General features: G+C 36.8%; 1 protein-coding gene across 4 annotated transcripts in view; it reads left to right on the top strand.

The window, feature by feature from the left end:
• The window catches only part of rock2a (rho-associated, coiled-coil containing protein kinase 2a), a 50,660-nt gene continuing 29,112 nt past the window's right edge, over positions 1-21,548 (top strand). For all 4 annotated transcript variants that reach the window (XM_067386518.1, XM_067386517.1, XM_067386516.1 and 1 more), the window contains exon 1: positions 1-838. In XM_067386518.1, the coding sequence (XP_067242619.1) occupies positions 740-838 (99 nt within the window). In that variant the 5' untranslated portion in view covers positions 1-739. The remainder of the gene's footprint in view (positions 839-21,548) is intronic.

Raw genomic sequence — 21,548 nt, 5'->3', positions numbered from 1 at the left:
ACGAACTCGAGGCTCGAGCTACCTGCTGGAATACCGAGGAACCGATCCGCGGAACTGGCATGAGCGACCTAATCCACTGGCGACATGCGGAGACACTTCATGAAAGCGCTTGGGAGTAACTTAAAATAATTAACTTTATCAGAAATATAGTAGGCTGAACATTAAACGCACTGGTTCCGTTTCACGTCGCAGTTAAGTGTGTTGCAGGAATGCGTTGGAGTTTTTGGTCTGGTCGACTCCAACAGATGCTCGCCTTTGAACAACAGCAGCGTTGTTTATGAACTGGGGAAGATTTGAAGTCAGGCTCAGCCAGTCCTGAGCGCCCGGGAGAGGGGGAGAGGAGACGAGGGGAGGGAGGAGAGAGGCGGGGAGGAGAGGAGAGGGGCGCCCAGAAAACGCCCTGCTGCTGAATCCTCTCAAAATTAAAACTTTATCGCGCCATTGACGGTACGCTCGCATGAAAGGATGGGAAGTTTGACCCCTCTCCGTTGTTTAAAGTAAACTCTTAATAGATTGTTTTGAGGGGGAAGTTTGGAAAGCCTCAGTCGTTCCCATTGGATTATTTTTTTTCTTGCTTTATTCTGGACAAGCCCGGGGTACTTTTTGGAGGGCGGCGAGTCGGAGGCTGTCTAGGCCCGCTGCTCGACAACTTGAAAGAAGATCTTATATCTTTATGTGAACCAGAAAAGTTGTGCAGATCGCTCTTCATTGCTCATACTGGCGCCAGGACAAGGTAAAAATGTCGCTAGGAGCGGAGAGAAGGATGGAAAACCGGCTGAGACAACTGGAAGCCATGATCAAAGAGCCGCGGTCTGCGATCAACTTGGAAAGTTTGCTGGTAAGTTCACCGTCATTTTTCATGAATACTTAATGCGCCTCGAAGATCCGTTTCCTAGTGACACGAAGGGGGGAAAGAAATAGCACGCGAACAGCTTAACCGCGATGATGCATTGCAGAAATGAGCGTTACAATGAAGACTGAGGAAGCTCAGGGTGCACGTTGATGTCTCTTTTAATATGCTCGGCATTCGTACACAAACATCGCCCCCACTTCCTACTTTCCTTGTCAGCTACTTGCGGGTAACCTCAAGTCCCAGTCTCCGCGTATAAAACTATTCTCATGTACACTTGCCATATTTGAATAACTCCGCTGCGTCAAGTTCTGAGTTCATCTGTTGCCTCGCTCCAAATATAGTAATATTGTTGGCCTGCAACATGACAATTTCGTAATTCCCCCTTCCTGCTGTTGAAGGGTTGTTTGGTTCTGGAAGTAGACTCTGCTATTAACTGGCCTACAGGTGAAGGTATTGGACACAAATTTGGAGAGCAGGGATATTCACTGGTTGATCTAATCTTTCCAAATCGAATGGGTTTTTGTCAACTGATAGATGTCTGATGTGTGTTTGTGTGTTTGTGGGCACATGTACAGCTCGACTAAGCATCAGAACAGTTGGAGCCAAATGATAATATCTGGCGAGCCTGTCAGTAGGTTTATTTCTGATTTAGCTTTTGCCGAAAAGTATTGCCTCCTTTTGGGGACATTATTATACAGAAAAGTACTTTTACATTACAAACAAATTATATATGTTCTGTAAATGAAAATTATTCAAAAAAGGTTCTTTATTTGCAAACAATAGAAGTCAATTGTAATGCTGTACTAATATTTTTATTTCAATGACTGACACTGTTAGAGCGTTACATGTTTATTTTATATATATATATATATATGTATATATGTGTATATGTGTATATATATATATATATATATATATATATATATATATATATATATATATATATATATAATATGTATGTATAGGAAGACTTCAGATGCAAAAGCCTCTAAGTGCCGTCTGAAATTTTCTTCTAAAATAAGCATTTTTATCAAGCTTGTATGTTTATGTTCAGTTATTTCACTTTAATGCTTATATTCATGCTATATAATATATATATATATATATATATATATATATATATATATATATATATATATATTGCGCACACACATTTTGGGGGTAGTAATGTTTTTTGAAAGAAATTAATACTTTTATTCAGCAAGGACATTAAATTGATCAAAAGTGACAGTAAAGACATTTATAAGTGGCAGAAGAGTTCAAATAAATGGTCTAATTTGAACTTTCTATTCATAAAAGAACCCTGAAAAAAATGTATCAGTTCACGCAAAAATATTATGCAGCAAAATGGTTTCGAACTTGATAATAAGAAATGTTTCTTGAGCACCAAATCAGCATATTAGAATGATTTCTGAAGGATCATGTGACACTGAAGACTGGAGTAATGATGCTGAAAATTCAGCGTTGTCATAAATTACATTTTAAAATATATGAAAATAGAAAAGTCATTTTAAATGTGAATAATATTTCACAGTTTTACTGTATTTCTGGTCAAATAAATGCTGCCTAGGTAAGCATTAGAGACTTCTTTAAAAAAATAAAAAAATAAAATAAAATTACCAGCCATTCATATTATCCTACTGAATGGTAGCAATATCAATTCACAAAAAAACAACAACAACCCCCCCCCCCTCCCCCAAAAAAATAAATATATATTGACAAAACTGGTTATTTGCTGATGCCAAACAGACACACAGAAAAGAAAAAGAAAAAGACACTCCTGTTCATCAACCATTGGTTGGACCAACAGATAGTCTTGGGCTGGTTGCGATGCATAAACTAAACTAGTCACAATTTGATAGCACAACAGTGTTCCCTGTTCAGGGAAACCAACCTTCTAATAGCTTACTTATTATTTTGGATAAGAGAATCTATTTGCATGCATAAAAGAAAGTATTTTAACATTAAAAAAAAAAATGAAATTAGCCTTAAGTATACGTATGCATGTTTGAACATCATAGCAGATGCATCAAGTTGGTGTAAAACTGACTGCTCATAGTAAGTGAAGTGATTCATATGAGGCAGTCGGGAGGCTGTTCTTTTGGTACTGGATGTTCTTGCATGTGTAAACTGTATGTAAAATGGCATGTCAGATCTGTTTGACTGATTAAAGTTAATCTGGTCCAAAACCAAACAAAACTCAGCAGATGCTTGATGAAGCATGATTTGACTCACCGTATCTGGGCCAGAGTTTGGTCTAAACTCTGAGAAGCTGTCTGAGAGAAAGATATGGGTCATTTTTTCTGAGGGAATCGGTGTGTGTTTATCAAGGAGGTGTGTGTGTGTGCTGTCCATTCTGTGAGTGTTGGTGACAGAGTTTCTCCACAGCTGAAGAATGTCTGTGTTTCCTGAGGAGGAGATGAGCAGAGGAGAAGTGGGAAGCAGTGAGTGGGAGTGAACAGGCCTCACTCTCTCTCTCTCTCTCTCTTTCTGTCTTTCTCTCTGCCATTTATAGCTCAAGTCCCTCTCTGGTTTAGCTCAGGGCAGGAGATAGCTCTGTGTGAGAGTGTTTAGCTGTAAGGAGATGCTTCTAGAAAATGCATCGCGCAGATATTTTTGTTTCTTCTTTCTCTCTTTTTGCTCTCACCCCCTCATGAACTCTTTAACTTGTCATTAATTCTAGCTCAAGCTGATTACTGTCAGTTATCCAGCATAATGCGATTGATTTCAGGCCTTTAAAACAAGCATTTCAGCCTGAGATTATACCTGCTTTGGCCAGTCTGTGTGTGTTTGGCGTAGTGCTGCCAAGTGAATCCATCAGGAATTTTCCAGGTATGGTTCCAAAGTAGTGTTGTCAGAAGTACCGAACACGATAATTCGGTACTGAGATTTTAAAAATGTGACACTTCGAGCTCTGTTGTTGAGCAGATTCATAAACACCTTCGATTGGCCTTTGTGTTCACGCGCTCATCAGATATGTCTGTGATTGGCTACAACGATCAATGCGTGAGAGTGTTTGAAAGCACATGGAAGTGTTTGAATTTGAAAGCATTTTGAAAGCGGGAGCATTCGAAATCAGTGCTCCTCTGTGCATTAGTGTAAACGCTCTGTGAAGAGCGTCATTGATGTCTATTTACAACATGTTTTTGAAGCGTTGATCATTGTAGCCAATCACAAACACATCTGATGAGTGCGTCAACACAAAGGCGGTCAACAACAGCGCTCAAAGCATCACATTTTTAAAATTTCAGTACAAACTTGGTATCGCGGTCGGTACTTTTGACAACACTATTCCCAAGGCACTTCTTCATATTTATGGTGTAATCTATGGATGCTCTGATCTGATTGGTGTCAGCCAATACTCATGTTCAACTCGTTCGGTAATCACTAAATTGAATTTGTAATCTCACGCACCGATCGCAATTTGATGACGTGAAACCGTAAAAAGTTGCTGCCTACGTGCATGTAAACAGTATACAGATGAGGCTTTTGCGCCACATTCTGTTTTGTAACTTTGTGAAACATTAGTAAGCCATAGTAAATCGCATATCTTTATTTAGAGCAGCTTGTCTCGATTCAAATGAGACAAACACACAATGTAACATGATGGATAGATCTTTAAAAAATCCTCACTGAGTAACTGAGCTATAGGACTTCCGGGATTTGTTGTTTTCCAACGTCATTTGAAAGTTCAACCAATGGAAAGCGATGTGTCGAGACCAATCAGTCAGACACTAATTTACAACTGGAGCACACTTGGATCGGATCGAACTCTTGGATTGACAGGTCTTGATTTACCAGGTGCCATAGAAACAGCGTTGCAAGATCAAACAGGATCCTGTTACTTGTTACGTATTCTATGTAATTATAAATATTTTTATGCTTTGTGGCATTTTCACATGCTAGTTCTTATGTTCAGTAAAACACTCAGAACACATGTTTTGAGATGTTTTTGGACTTTGTTTCAAATGACATAACTATTAATTGCTGTGAGATATCAACTCAAAATTTGGCCCAGAATGCAGTTGACATGATTGTGAACAAGCCCAAACTTGATTTTATGCCCTGTCATATATACTTTCTAATGGTCAGCATGAATAATAACAACCTAAATCAATAAATTGTATCACTTCTTCTGGGGGTTTCTTCTCAGCAGTGTTGTAACATAAGAATCTTCAAACATAATGAAAATATATTTTCTTTTAAAGATTTTCTATCAAATGAGACCATGTACTTGAATGATACCTTGATTCTGTAGAGTTATAAGCCATTACTTTTAAGTATGCCACTTGAAATCATGTGAAATCATTAAAAATGGGTGCAAGGCTTTAACAGTGACAGTCAACAGAGCTTACATATCACTTATATTAAACTTGAAAGATTGGGATCGGTATCAATCATGATGACAAGAAATTGGTTGCAAAATCCTGCAAAAATCCTGAATGGAGCCTCCCTATTGTAAGCTAAACCTCCTTTTTTACTGTGATTATTACATTGTAATAGTGCCACTTTGGCTCATTTTCACCCTGAACTTCAGTCCCACAAACCTGCTCCCAAATGATGGCTCCAAAACTTCTTGAATCAACCTGATTGCAGTCAGAATATAAGCATGTTATATACATACATAGGACTGCGCATGCGGATTGGCTGGTTCATCCAAATACAGCTCAATTTTTTGTCATGATGAGCATTTAGAAAAAAAAATGTATGAAACAGTTGTCAGATTTCATTAGTGATTTCAAATATGAAATTTATTCATAAACTTGGTGGAGCTTTGGAGAATTTGCTGTTTGCCCATTCAAAGAGATAGATGTACTTGCATGACTGAAGCCTCTCGTGGAGCTGGGTTTCAAAGATGGCCGCTGAGCGAAATGACTTTCCTTATAGAGACTTTGATATAGCGCAGTGCAGTTTGAAATCAAGGATTTAAACGTAACTTTCAAAGACTTGTTTAAATGATATAAATGCATATTTGCTGAATGGCGGCAATGTATGAAAAAGTGTGATAGCATTTGCATTGTAATTAGATGACACTTATCAGCCAAACAGAAATATCTATCTGCTCGTGCTGATAATTTGAAGTCTCAATGTTACGGAAGTAGCGACAGATCTTTTATTCTGTATTGTGATGTAGTGTAATGGATTCAACTGTAAAGGTATATCGAAAAGAAAAACAAACGTAGGGTGAGGTCTTTGTTCTATTCATCGTTGTTGATCGGATGGAGCCAGATCTGAATGCGAGCTTGCAGTGGATTGTACAGAAAGGGCGGGGTTTATGCTGACAAATTGATTGGAGAAGTCCAGCTAGAGTCACTACAGTGAAGTATGTAATTTCACTGGAAGATCAAGTAATGATATTTTGATAAAAATGATAAAGAAAAAATAAAAATAAACTTGTGCATGAACGAGAATCGTTCATTCACAATAAGATCAATACATTTAATTACGAATTATTATTTTAGTCTGACGGAAATCAAACTTTTAACATGCATTCAAACACAGTATTCTAATCCAAATGTGGTCTGTTGAAATGAAAATTCAGAAATGGCGTCTGCTCCTACATTCCAGAGAGCAGATTTCTCCACTCTACCTGAAGGTGATGTAATATTCCTGCTAAATTTAGAGGGCAGCAGTTGGACATGCAAACTTAGGTCACCAGTTAAACAGACCCACTATCTCTAGATGGATAAACTAATACTGACTTGAAGGTTTGCCACAATTTAACTCTTACATGTTTTAACTAGGGCTGTCAATCGATTAAAAATTTTAATCTAATTAATTACATACTCTGTGATTAATTAATCTAAATTAATCGCATACATAATTTTTGCTGTGAAAGTATTAAATATTTTAATTTAAATGAATCAATGCAGGGTTTTTCCTGGGTCAAAAATGGTCTTTAATGGTGACAGACATGGTCATCCACACAAACAGTAAAAAGTGCCCTACCCACGTGATCTGTGAGCCCGATTCAGACAATAAAGTACCCGTCACTCTCACTGTAATTCTTTCTTGCCCTCTTTGCAAAAAAAAAAGAATAAAAAAGTGATTTTATAGCTTTTGAGCTTTTATAATGCTTTTTTGCTAAACCTGAAAAGTATTAAAAAGTAGAATTTAGAAGTTATATTAACTAATATAATTTTCTACCATATACAATTGAATGCACCTAGCTAACAACAACTTGCTTTGTTCTGGTTTCACCTCACTTCAGTCTAAACTAACTGATTTTATAAGTAGGCCTAATTTACTACACATTGTCATTTAAATAACCTGAAAATATTGTGGATTATTAAGGCTAATTTTACTAACCACTCTTGCTAAATGGGGTAAGCACACTTATGTTCTCATTTCAGAGTTGTTCGAGTAAACGATTCATTATAGACCGTGTGGACAGATCAGTTGTTGTCATGATTCATTAAAATGAATCTGTTCAAATGTCATTCGGTCGCGAATCGGACATTAGCGGACGTTGACACGTTGCGTGCGAATCGCGACTGTTATTAGGACATATCAAAAGATTTGTCAACACAGAAAACACTTCACCACTTGATAGGATTTTCTTTTTATTAACTGAAAGTGTGGTTTATGTCAGCTGCACGTGCAGGGCGCCTGTCAGAGAAGATGAGGTGACGTTCTTTTGAGCACTATTCACACCCAGCGGATATTTAGGAAAAACATTCTCCGAATGTGCCTCGTGAAACATGGATTCGGTCTCACAAACTTTTAGCATTGTGTCAGTTGATTTAGATTATTATGTGTGAGGTAGAGAGAGTGCAAAGACGGTGCTTACTTTGAAGACAGAGAGAGTGGCTCCAGGTTCAAAGGTCAATACGGAATGGATTAATCTGCGTTATTTTTTTTTAACACGTTATTTGTTCTCAGATTAATTAATCGAAATTAACGCGTTATTTTGACAGCCCTAGTTTTAACAAATTATATTTCATACAGCAGCATGGTGGATGATTATTAAGCTGGTTCTATTGTACAGTTAAAATTGCTTCTTTAAGATAGCCAGGTGGCAGTGTGGTCTGAGAGAAAGGGCAAAGGTCAGGCTCAGCAGAGAAGGTTAATGAATAACCTGTCTGTCATTTATTTAGTGGCTGTCAGAGAGGCAACACTTACAAAATAATTGTAGCACACACAGTCCTGGGTTAACTGTAAAACCAGACTGCTATTCTTTATTCCTAGATACCAGGTCTCGTGTCATTTTGGATTGGGTCAAAGTGGAATGTTTCAGTTGCGGGTGTTTTTTTTAGACACTTAGTTTGCAACCCTGAGCTAAGATAACCGGCAGTCACGCTGTAGGCTGGAATGTTGATGGGCCTTATCTCTGTTCCCTTCTTTCCTTGAGGTGTGTGGATAGCATCTGCTTGTGTGTGTTTGTGTGGTTACAGTGGGTAGGAGATGCTGACCACAGTGTGCAAATTCCACTTTTGTTCCGCACATGCACATTAGACCTGTGTTTTGTAACTCAAAACTTGAATATAAGCAATTTTTTGTATGAACATTCCCTTTAATTAAAATTTCTCATGTTTGGAAATGTCCCAGGGATTTATTAGATTTCAAGATATTTATAGATTTTTCTTTTTGTTATAAAGATCATGTTAAAACTTTCTTGGAAGCTTTTCTTTATCATGCCTTCAATTTTCTCCCCTAAAATTTTAATTCCCTTTTATGTTTAGATTTTGTGTAACATTTTATCAGTCTTTACATCTTTCAAACTGTAACCCTAATAAAGTTTTATCAAAAATTAGTGTACTTGTTTACAACAGTGAACAGCAGTGTCAGCTTAAAGAGCTTGAGATGAAATATGAGACACGATGTGTGAAGAAAATCAAGAGAAATCAAAGTAAATATCACTTGTGATGAACCAATTGTTTTTTTATTGTGCATCCTTCTGTCATTTTAGCTGTATTTCTGCCAAATAATTATGCAAAAGGTTTGACAATATTGCATTTAGGATTCATATTGACAATGCTAATTTATTTTATTGCACAAAAATTTTATTCCAAAATGTCATTTCCATCACTGTCATTTCCACCACAAAATGCTATTGAACACAATGCATGTTTATGGAATTTTCATGACAAAAATGACAGAATTGTCCCTTGATACAAACTAAAACTATAGAGAGCATGACAAGTGTGGTTTTTTGTGTGTTCACACGACCAAAAGTACCATAGTTGAAGAAACACACCCATAACTTCCTGTTCAAAAAAAAAAGAAGACATATTTTGATGAATCTTCACATAGATTTTTTCCGTGCATATTCAAAAAAAAAAAAAAAAAAAAAAAAGTTTGTGGGTGTCAGTTAGCTTTTTTTAAGAGATAAATATGAATACTTTACTTCAGCAAGGATGGTTTAAATGCTGATCCTGAAATGTATCACAGTTTCCACCAAAATATTAAGGTGGCAACTCTTTTTTTTTTTTTTTTTTTTAATATTGATAATAAAATTAGATGTTTCTTGAGCACCAAATCAGTTTATTAGGATGATTTCTGTGACACTGAAGACTGGAGTAATGATGATGAAAATTCAGCTTTGCCATCACAGGAATAAATGACATTTAAAAATATATTGACATAGAAAATAATTATTTTAAATTGTAATATATATTTCACATTATTATTGTTTTTACTTTGGTGAGCATTAAAGGTGCCCTAGAATGTATCTGGGAAGTTTCAGCTCAAAATACCCCATAGATTTTTTTTAAATTCTTTTTTTTTAACTGCCTATTTTAGGGCATAATTAGAAATGAGCCGATTCAGGGTGTGTGGCCCTTTAAATCTGGTGCTCCATGCCCCAAGAGCTCGCGCTTGCCTTAAACAACATAAAAAAAGTTCAAACAGCTAATGTAACCCTCAAAATGGATCTTTACAAAGTGTTCGTCATGCAGCATGTCTATCGCGTAAGTGAAGTGTTTATTTTGATGTTTACATTTGATTCTGAATGAGTTTTGGGCTATGCTCCGTGGCCAACGGCTAATGCTACACTGTTGGAGAGATTTATAAATGGTAACTTTAACCACATTTAACAGTACATTAGCAACATGCTAACAAAACATTTAGAAAGACAATTTACAAATATCACTAAAAATATCATGATATCATGGATCATGTCAGTTATTATCGCTCCATCTGCCATTTTTTGCTATTGTTCTTGCTTGCTTACCTAGTCTGATGATTCAGCTCTGCACAGATCCAGACGTTCTGCCCTTGTCTAATGCCTTTCATCCAGACGTTAATACTGGCTGCCCTTGTGTAATGCCTCAATCATGGGCTGGCATATGCAAATATTGGGGGTGTACACCCCGACTGTTACGTAACAGTCTGTGTTATGCTGAGATTTGCCTGTTCTTCGGAGGTCTTTTAAACAAATGAGATTTATGTAAGGAGGAAACAATGGAATTTGAGACTCACTGTATGTCATTTCCATGTACTGAACTCTTGTTATTCAACTATGCCGAGGTATATTCAATTTTTGAATCTAGGGCACCTTTAAAAAAAGTTTACCGACCCCAAACATTTGAATGGTAGCGTAGGTTTAGAACAACATATTCTTTTAAAAAGCAAACCAGGCACCTCCAGTCTGAAACAGAAAGACATCTCTGAATCCTCACTATTACTGTAACTGTATCTATGTCTAACTGATCTCAGCTCCTGTACCTTACAGTAGTGTTACCCCTGGCACGTCTTCCACACTGAAGCAAAAACAGAGCTATAGTACAGATGGCGGCTCATCACTGTGACACAAGCACACACTCCTGTGAAAGCTGTTGTGTTTGTAAAGTTTATCCAGGAACATCTGGGATAAGCAGGAGTCCAGCTGGACCCTGATGCTGTTATTGTTTGCTGTCATTGTTGGATCTTATCACTCCGCAGCAGGTTTAATCTCATAAGGAGAAGATCTGTTTTGCAGTAGGAGAGATGTGATTTCATGGGGCTAACATCCATACCTGTCCTGTGATTTCCCCTGTATGCTCGGTATGGAATTTCATTGGATACTGTGCTGATGAGGCCTCCCCATATACTTGTAAACATTTTGTGTCTTGTATTGGTTGAGCTAGATATCGTATTGCTTTTGTCAACGCCATCAGCAGGTGCTACTGTTTTGCAGGAGAATCAGAGAAGTTCTGCTTCTGTTGTGTGTGTGTGTGTGTGTGTGTCTGGAGGCAAATGGAAAATGTCTCCGGAAGAGGGATTCATCCTCCTTAAAGTTTCTCTTTTTAGATCCGAAACTAGTCTCAAGAATGATCAGGTTTCTCTGACACCTGATATTGTAACATGTGGTATAATTTTACTATTATAAAACATTTAAAGGGATAGTGCACACAAATCGAATCAGCTGATCTGCTTTTCGATAAGTTGTTTGACTCACTGACAACTTATTTTGGTCTTTTCATTACACAATTGTACCAAAAAAATCTTAAATGTGTGATCCACTCATATGGACCACATTTTTGATTAATTTTATGATGATTTTGGATGCTTTTTGAAGCTTCACAGCCCTAGTCTTTTTCACTTTCATTAAGACTGAGACAGAGAAATTCTTTTTGGTTTGGAACAACAAGGATGAGTAAATGATGACAGAATTTTAATCTTTGGGTGAACTAATTTTTTTAATGAAAATCAACTTGTTCTAGTTTCTGAAATATGGTTTCTGTGAAAATATTGGGTTGTCAAAATGTCTCTCTGGACACCTCCTTCCTAGAACAGAAATGGTGACTGAAATGAAAGGTTTGGCCAGTGTGGTTTCTTTATACCCGACCTGTTGGTATATAACACCAGAATGCATCAACCACATCGAAAACTGCCCAGCAGTGGTTTCAGAAGTGATTTAAGGGGAAATGGTGCTTCAGAGCAAGCTGTATTTAATGCAGAGCTTCACAACCGGACAGCAAGATGCACAGTGACTGAACCTTGTTTTCTCTCTCTCATGTTTGTTAGGACCACAGCGTTATTTGTTTGTTTTTTTATGGCATGGTATTGTGCTGCTGAGAAGTTCCACACCCTTGTTGTGCATTGTCATTACGTTTCTGATCTGATTGCCGTGGTGGACGTGAGATGTGTCATCTTCAGGTGGTGTGTGTTTTGAAGGCCTCTTTCTAGCAGTGTTGAGAGAAAACCTTTATTATATAATTATTAAATTGTTTTCAAAAACTGTAAAATTTTGGGTCGGTAAGATTTTTTTTTTTTTCTTTTCTTTTCTTTTGAAACGTCACCGGCTGCATTTAATCAAAAATACAATAAGAACAGTAAATGGTAATATTTAACAGTAAAATATTACTAATATTTTTCTATTCTTTGATGCAAAGCTAGTCATTACTCCAGTCTTCAGTGTCACATGATTCTTCAGAAATCATCCTAATATGCAGATTTGGTGCTCAAGAAACATTTATTATTATCAATGTTGAAAACATAATTTTTCATGTTTTTTCAGGTTTCTTTGGTTAATAAAATGTTCAAAAGAACAGCAGTTGATTGAAATAGAAAGCTTTTGTAACATAAAGACTTTACTGTCTCTTTTGATCAATTTAATGCATCCTAGCTGAATAAAAGCATAATTTTCTTAACAAAACCGTCATGTATGTATACAGTATTTTGTAGATAATTGAGGTAACTGGTGTTGTCTGATCTGGTTTATTGAATCGTTTATTAAATGGTTTATTGATTGTTTATTAAATTTCACAAGCTGTTTCCCATTTTGACTTTGATTGTTATCAGTGTGATTTCTGAACAGATGTTTCCACTGAAATATTGTGCTTGTGGTCACGCACTCTGTGCGTTCACTTAATCTTGTCTCTGTGTGCGTTCAAGTAAGAGACGCGTTTTAACTGGACTAGTGGCATTAGCAAATTTGGCTAATTAAAACGTCTGACTATCTCATGAAGAATGCTGTTGAACACGCTTCAGCAATCTGTCAGGGCTGGTAAGTGATGCAGACCAACTTCTTGCTGTTGAGTTTACAGTTTCTTGGGAATCGGATATGATTCATGTTGTTTATTGCACTGGAAAACCACTGCTCTTCAGAAAGGAGCCTGCTGCATTAAATGTGTGTGTTAGGTGTCTTTAAAAAGCAGTGACCTATCATCACATTTCTATCAAGCCTGTGTACTTTGTATTCTGATATCTGAATCTTAGGGACGGGGCCTCTGCTGACTCCTGTAATCCAGCTTTAAATTGTTGATAAGCAGCTGTTTCTATAAATAATGAATAATTTTTTAGGAGTTACTGGATCTCTGCAGGGAAATGTGGCATCTCATTGGCTCTGTTCCAAAACCTCGTGAGTCACCTTTCTGTCTAGTGTCTACATAGGCTGCTGGCTTACGTCATATAGGATGCAACTTTTTGAATGGAAGAAAACAGGAAAAAATATATTATCATTTAAGACGCGCATCGATTTTCACTTGCACGTATCAGAGGATTACAGAGACAGCTGACGTTAATGTAGGAATTTGCAGCTTTACTCGCAAACTACAATTCTTGTTCATCAAAGGTGAGAATCAGACCCATTATAAACCCAAATACACTTGAATTAATTACATTAATTGAAAAGTGTTCTATCAAAGTAGTAATAAAGATGTTTGCCGTCGTAATGATGACAGCAGCGCACACAAAAGTAGTAGCTGTTCCGTGCTCTGGTACGGTTAGCGCTCACACTGCATGCGGTTCAGAGCACCTAGTGTGAGTACCATTACTTTAGCATGTACAAAATTTCTAAGCTAACAACTAGGGCTGACCGATATATCGCATGCGATTGTCACGCGCATCGTCAGTAAAGCCGGTTCCCTGATTACCGCTAAATCGCCATCACCTGCTTTCAAATGGAGCGGCATTTAATAGACAGAGCCGTAGATCACTGACAAGCTACGCAATATCGCGTTCATTATCGAAGGCGATTCATCTGCGATATGAACGCAATACTCTCACATATTAAATTTTTTAATAAATTTCCATTTGTCTTGTTTATTAAAGGGTTAGTTCACCCAAAAATGAAAATTCTGTCATTTATTACTTACCCTAATGCTGTTCCACACCCGTAAGACCTTCATTAATCTTCGGAACACAAATTAAGATATTTTAGTTGAAATCCGATGGCTCAGTGAGGCCTGCATAGGGAACAATGACACTTCCTCTCTCACAATCCATAAAGGTACTAAAAACATATTTAAATCAGTTCATGTGAGTACAGTGGTTAAATATTAATATTATAAAGCGACAAGAATATTTTTGGAGCGCCAAAAAAAACAAAATAAGACTTATTTAGTGATGGCCAATTTCAAAACACTGCTTCAGGAAGCATTGGAGCATAAATCATTGTTATCCTGTTATCATTTAAGACGCGCATCGATTTTCACTTGCAGGTATCGGAGGATTACAGAGACAGCAGTGTATTGAATCAGAGTGCCAAAGTCACGTGATTTCAGCCATTGGCAGTTTGACGCGCGATCCGAATCATGATTCGACACACTGATTCATATGTGCTCCGATGCTTCATGAAGCAGTGTTTTGAAATCGGCCATCACTAAATAAGTCGTTATTTTGTTTTTTTTGGCACACCAAAAATATTCTTGTCGCTTTATAATATTAATATTGAACCACTGAACTCACATGAACTGATTTAAATATGTTTTTAGTACCTTTATGGATCTTGAGAGAGGAAGTGTCATTGCTCCCAATAGAGGCCTCACTGAGCCATTGGATTTCAACAAAAATATCTTAATTTGTGTTCAGAAGATTAATGAAGGTCTTACGGGTGTGGAACGGCATGAGAGTGAGTAATAAATGACAGAATTTTCATTTTTGGGTGAACTAGCCCTTTAATGGACTAATCAACATCGTCATATTTTTTTTTTTTTTTTTTTAACTGAGCTGGTCGCACTACATTATGTGATTTGCTTTCCTAGATGGCTATATGATTTTTTTTTTTTTTTTTTTTTGTGATAAAAATTTAGATTTTTGTAAAAAGTATGTTTCACAGTAAAATAAAATAATAAAGTAATAAAGAAAATAAGAGTAACCCCCCCCCAAATACAACTGTGAAATTGCAATATTTATGTCTTAATTTCTTCATTTTCAAAAAATAAAATCAACAAGCTTTGGTGGATTTGGTGAAAAACTGCATGGAGATCATAAAGCATCTCTTTATAGGCGCTTCTCTTTGCAAGTTTTGGAAGATGGTTAGTGCAACAACAAAAACATTGTTTTTCACAGGTGGATATACTGGACTTCTCTTGTCATCGATTTGTGTCTGCGTGCATTCATTAGCCAAAGTGAGGAGCAGGAGCACTCTGTTCAATTCATCATCAGTACGTTTTAATCCACTAAATAGCCGCTACAGGATAGATCGTTTGATAGATGAGTGGAACACTTTATTTTTTTTTTTCAAGAGAAACCCCAAGTAGAAATACAAATAGTTTGCTCGACAATTACCAGATTACACTTCAAAGGCATGAGTTACAAAAAACATTTGTAGTTTTTGTGCTTGGAGAACAACTCTGACTTTGACGGATAGGAATGTGTATGGTCTGTTTTGACAGGTCACTTTGAAATCAAGTGGGAATGAAGCAGATTAAATTGTCATTGCATTGGTCAATGGATGCCTATATGAGAGAGATGCAGAGTAAACTAGTTAAGCTATCTAATTCATGAAAAAGCTTTGACATGGTTTGCACTTGCAGATTCTAAGACAGGTAAACCATTACACTGGTGTTTTACTGTGTATTGTACGTCATGTGTATGTGTCTCCAATGAGAAGGTGAATATATAGTTTTTAATTCTTTCCAGAGCTTATCAGGTCCCTCCCTCCTTTCATTTGCTCTCTCTCTCTCTCTCTCTGTGGGCAGATAGGAGAAACACTGCCATATAAGGTGGTGTGATAGTGGCCTTGTCCATTTTTACTCGGGAACAGCAGCTGTTCCTCTCGCCCCCTCAGTCAAAACAACCAGGAAACCTTTTCCCAACACTGTCTAAATGTTACAGAAATCTTGCCCTCTGACACTTTCTCTGTCGTCTATAGTTATTGACCAGGTCCATGAAATTGCCTTAGCATGGTAAAATCACTGCAATGCATGGTTTCTTGTGTTCTTTTTAAAACTGCATCAACATTATCTATAAATTTTATAACTTTGTTAAATTGTTAAATTTATTAATCAGAATAATCAGAATAAAACAATTTTGATTTTGTCATAAAGCTTTGAGGTTTTGATTTTAGCGTTGATCTTTTTGAGAAACGTGTTACAGGTTTCAGGAAATGAGACTTAGCAAGTGTGAAAAACTGTAAAAGCCTGTGGTGATACTGACACATTGACGTGTCTGTAAGACCGATTAAAAAAGCCTATTTTTTTTTTTTTTCATTTTGAGATTATCTGCATTGAAAAATGCTTGGTGGATTTACAGAAGTAGTTCCCTTTTTGTCTGTTGTAAAATAAACAAAATTAACTACAAAAACTTGAGAAAATGTTTTTTATGAGTAAATATTGTGCAACGTTGTGTCTCATTTGTTAATTGTTATCATAAAAGTTTATTTTGTATAAACATTGATTTTTATATCAGCCATCTGCCACCTTCTTATATAGATACTGGCATCAGCATCAGTACATTTGGAAGTGTTTTGACTTCCTTAACAGCTCTTGACTAAATACAACAGGATGTGCAACGGTGAGGAAGGATTACTGCAAAAGGTTGTTTAGATGCGACCAATTTCTCATTTCTACAAAAACAACATGCCAATTCTACAACACGCCAATGAACTTACCAAGTTGTCCCATTTATTCGGGCATGTTGTCAAATATTTTACATGATGTGATGTCACTAGGTGTGTTAAATGAATTGTTTCCTTTTTTCTGGGCAATAATGTTAGAAATATTCAACATATTCCACTTTCCTTAATATTTTATTTTATATATATCTTTATTTTCTCCCCATATTTTTGAGAGAATTTTTCAGGAAAACCTGGACTCAGTTGTTCAGACATCAGATTATCATATTGGCTGATGCTTATTTCAAATTGCTAAATATCTGTCAGCTAATCAACTTGTTATATCAGTGTACAACTAATTGTTACACACAGCTAATAAACTTAGGTTTTCAGCAACATGAGGGTGAAGGTGTGAGAATGAAAAGGAGTGTCAGAGCGAGAGGATGTCTGCGGGTTTAACTGAAGCGTGGATAATCATTTGTCATTATTGCAGTTAGTGTTGGAGGTTGTGTGTGTGTGTAGTTGGGAGTGACTCACAGTTTGTGTGTGTATGAGGTAATGTTAAAATGCAGAGATGCAGTATTTTTTAACTCCCACTCATGTTTCAGTGTTTTCATTTGTCTTTTGCATTCACTTAGGCATTTCATGCATCTTTCATAACAACCATGTTTTTTTTTTGTTTTTTCATTAATGTCTTAAAGTCTCTCATCTCAAAATGATAAACAGTATAATAAACAATAGGCCAATTCTAGAATTTTTATAATGTTTGCTCAGTGTAATAATGACAAAATCTTAAAGAAATTTATAAGAAGGGGTGCACAGATTCAAAAATAGTGATGTTAAAGGGTCATGAAACCCCAGAACACATTTTTTAAAGCTGTGAACAAATATGTTTAGGCTGCACATCATTGAAAACACTAAAGGTACTCATTAATTTTATTTAAGTTAAAATGTGTTATTTTTGCATTTTTCAGAGCGATTTTCTATGTTCTGGTTTGAAAAGCAAAGTCGGAGCAACGTTACAAAATCTGACGTCATTGTGTACCACCGGCAGGATTCGGAGTGCTGATTGGCTCCAAGTATGGGCTGGTCGAACATGCTGATGTCAACAGTTTCTGTATTTATTCTAAAGCTCATTCAGTCCAATCAGTGCACTGTAGTATGCATAAGATTATAATTGCTGTTTTATACATCAAGTATCACTTCTCTCGCCTCTGTCTCTTGTCATTCAGAGACATATCGTTGGTGTTCGTTACCTCAGTGCTACAACACAATGTGTTTTCCTGTGACGCGACCAGAGCAGAGGTTTGGGTGCATGTGGATTGTTTTTCTGTAATCTACCAGCACAAATGGAAAATATGTTCGCATGAGATCGCATTACAGCGGAGAATTCAAATTTAAAAAAATTGCGCCTCATTTACCTCTGCGTTCGGACACGCGAGCAGTGTGCATGTTTCCCCCAGCACAGCAGCACATGAGTGTTGTTAATATTTTGCCCACGATGCGTTATGATATACAGGCGTAGCGCGCATATGATCGGTTTCAGTGCGGAGCTTCGCGATGAGTTTAACAACACTAGCCACGTGGCTCATAGCTCATTCAGAATAAAGTATCCGTGTTTAAGGTTTCTATTTCACACATTCTCCTGCACCAAACATTAACCAGCACGGTGTACATATTTCATCAAGTCTTCTTCAAATGAATTATATGTGCAAACTGGACAATGATACAGTGGTGTAGCCTATCTGAACGCAACAACACGATTATTCTAATAGACAAGACTGATTTTGAGTGCAGTGCTTGTAAACGTAATCAATGTAGCCTATTATTAGCCCTATTAAATATTCTTTCTTGGAATTTCTTGGGAGTTTGTTGTCATTCTCTCTGTGCTCATATATTAATATTCATTATTCTGTATAATGAGTGTGTTCTATGTCTGTGTTTCATTGGTTGTTCTCTCCCCTCTTCCCCCCCTCTACACTCCCACTTTTCAAGAGCTTTACACGCCCATTTTTACAGACTTTTTTGAGCTTTGAGGTGTGAACGACCAGGGTAAAACAAGGGGGTTTCATGACCCTTTAAAGCAGGCTATGTTTGACCCTATAAATGACCTGTAGTTCAAGCCAGGTTTGGCAGGTTCGCACTTTTTCCCTACACCAAACATTAATTGTAGCGCGCCTCCAATCCAATAATCGCAAAAGGCTCTGTGCTTTGTTACTTCTGATAAGAAACAAACCCTCATCTTTCAAATTCTGTCAATTTTATGAAATGCAAACAATAAATGGCAATTTGATGCCGTTAAATGTGACTCTGTAGCGGCTCAGTCCAAGCCGCATTGTGGCTTTAATACAAGTTATAGCACAAAAAACATGCATGAACATCAAAAGGTATGTTGAAAGATAAAGTATAACATAACATGAGAAATGTGTTTTATCTGCAGAAAGATTTCAATAAAACAGCTTGTGAACAATGTCACTTAACTTTTCATTTCCCTCAGAAAAGTTATCCAATGTTCACAGTTCATTAGTTAGCTATAAAAACACTAGAGAGGAGCGCATTTACTAGGGGTGTAACGATTCTCTGTAAAAAATCAAACTGTACCATTCTCTACCCACGGTTCAGCATGCACTTGCACCGCGGTTAATCTCAAATCTGATCTATATTATGATTTGTTGAAAAAGACAACAATGCATAACACAGACTGTTAACGCATGTTTCTGTCGGACACGCTCTGCATGCGTGTCGCTGATATCACAGTTCCTCACGTGTTGCAGTTCAGCAAGGCAACCGGAGGAGACAAGCTACTGTTAGAGCCACTGCGTGCATCATATAAATCTCCTGTCTGGCTCTGGGAACATTCTGGCTTCCAAACACATTACAACAGGGATGTTCAAAGCGTCATTCTCTTGTAACTCTTTGTAAACTTTGTTCGTTGCCGTATGCTTTAATATGACCAGTCATTTATGGCGTTATGACCTGGGTGTTGATAGCACACAATCGCAGGTGAGACCAAAACAACACACGTTGCCTTCTGTGTTTAAACAGGCACTCAGTGCTAATTTAGACAGGCACAAAACAATAACGAAAGTGCTGGCCAGGGCTTGACAATAAGGACTGACCGATGGCCCAGGGCCAGCATGAAAAACTGTGATACAAGCCAAACCATGAGTAATGTGAACTGTTATACATCCTTAGTACTGTTAATTATATATAATACATTTGTCACGAAGACAAGTGTTTATGAAAACTACCTTATGTGCAAATGAGTTGTATACAAACATTTCAGTTTTTATTTGAATGTAATTATTATACCTGAAAATAAATAGCAGTTGTATTTAAAAGCACTGTTGTTAATTTTAACCTTTTAATATTATAGTAATGTACAAAAGGAGATGGTTCCCTGTATAGTTTACAGCATTAGTTAGGAGCGAAAATATATATAAATATATAAATATATATATTTATATATAATATATAATATATATATATTTTTTTCCCCCCTTAAGAACAACTGAGTATCAGTATCAGCTGAAAAAATTAGTAACAGGGCATCTCTATTTATATGTCAGTTGAACACTTCATTCATGGAGGAGAAGCAATCTTCACATCTCTGAATGACACAGCAAGGGTTTTCCCCACCGTCTCGGCAGGTCGTTTTTGGGCAACTCTCAAATACTTCAATGGTGCTTAGAACTGCAGGAAAACTATTGTGTTGCGCACACACTTACTATTATAAATAAATAATTGTGTAAGCTTAAACTTAATTAAACTTAATTTCTTTTATTTTGAATTGCCTGCACCCACTGGCCTCTGATTCTGGAATGACTGAGTGTATAGTAATAACAGAATTAATTCTTTTAAAGTCAACATAAAATAGTCTGTGCAACCCATATTGCTTTCAAAATTATTTTTATATTTTATTTTATCTTTTGCCCAGCCTGTGGACCTGAAATAAGATGTGGAGGCTGAAGGTCAAGTTTAACCTTTTTGCATGTCAAGTGGTTTGTTCAGCTCTGTAATAACTTTCAGTTAAAGGTTAGTGTTAAAATGCTTGTCTCAGGTTAATGTGCAAAATGGCACATGAGCGGTGCAAAAATGACACACATTCAGGTTAAAATTTAAGCAATGCAGAGAGTTGAAACTCTTCATGTATTGGATTGAAAATGGAGCTGCAGTGTTAACCTGAAGATCCAGTGTGGTTGACGTATGTTGGTGTTTGTACAGGTGGTCTACATGTGTGTTCATAGGTCATCTAGTAACGGTGGCCCCTTGTATTTCTGGACTGAGGAGTGGGATTTTCAGCACACCTCAGACCATCCTTATGTTTTAATGTTTACTTTGGCGTGTTTTGGTATGTTCTGTTTTATGTCTCTGATGGCTGTTTGGAGAGGGGGGCACAGGAATAAATGATGTCATCTCTAAACTGCACTGTGACACTACAGCAGTTTCACTAGAGCCTCTGGTGGCAGGTGTCATTTCCTGTCTGTGTGTGCTTAGAGATAAACAGTGTGTTTTTCCTTTAAATAGAAGTTTTATATTTGAACTAAGTAAATGCCCTATATCGTGAAACAGGGTGTTGATATAGTATGGTATAGTATGTTGATTTCGTATGGTTAGGTTCAAGGGTGAAGGGTAAACAGTGTAATTATTAATGTAATTACAGATTTAATTATATACAGGTACTATTTAAAAATAAGTACGATGTAAAAACTAGGGCTGCACCCTAATAGTCGGCCAAATGATAGTCTACAAGAAGAGACTTAGCCAATCAAATTTTAATTAGTTGGTTGGTTATAGAAAATAAAATAAAAAAAACTCCACAGGAATTGGCGAAGTCATGCATTTCCTGAAGGACAGATTGTTAACACGGCTGGTCAACTGATAACGTTTACAGTTTTTTTTTTTTTTTTTTTGTCCTCATGATCGGCCAATACCAATCCTGATTGCAATCATTCAAGCTTTATATAACTAAGTAATAATTAAAGGGTTAGTTCA

Source organism: Chanodichthys erythropterus, chromosome 5 (assembly GCF_024489055.1).
Source record: "Chanodichthys erythropterus isolate Z2021 chromosome 5, ASM2448905v1, whole genome shotgun sequence".
NCBI lineage: Eukaryota > Metazoa > Chordata > Actinopteri > Cypriniformes > Xenocyprididae > Chanodichthys > Chanodichthys erythropterus.
The sequence above is the reverse complement of the archived record's forward strand: the minus strand, read 5'-3'. Positions and strand labels throughout refer to the sequence as shown.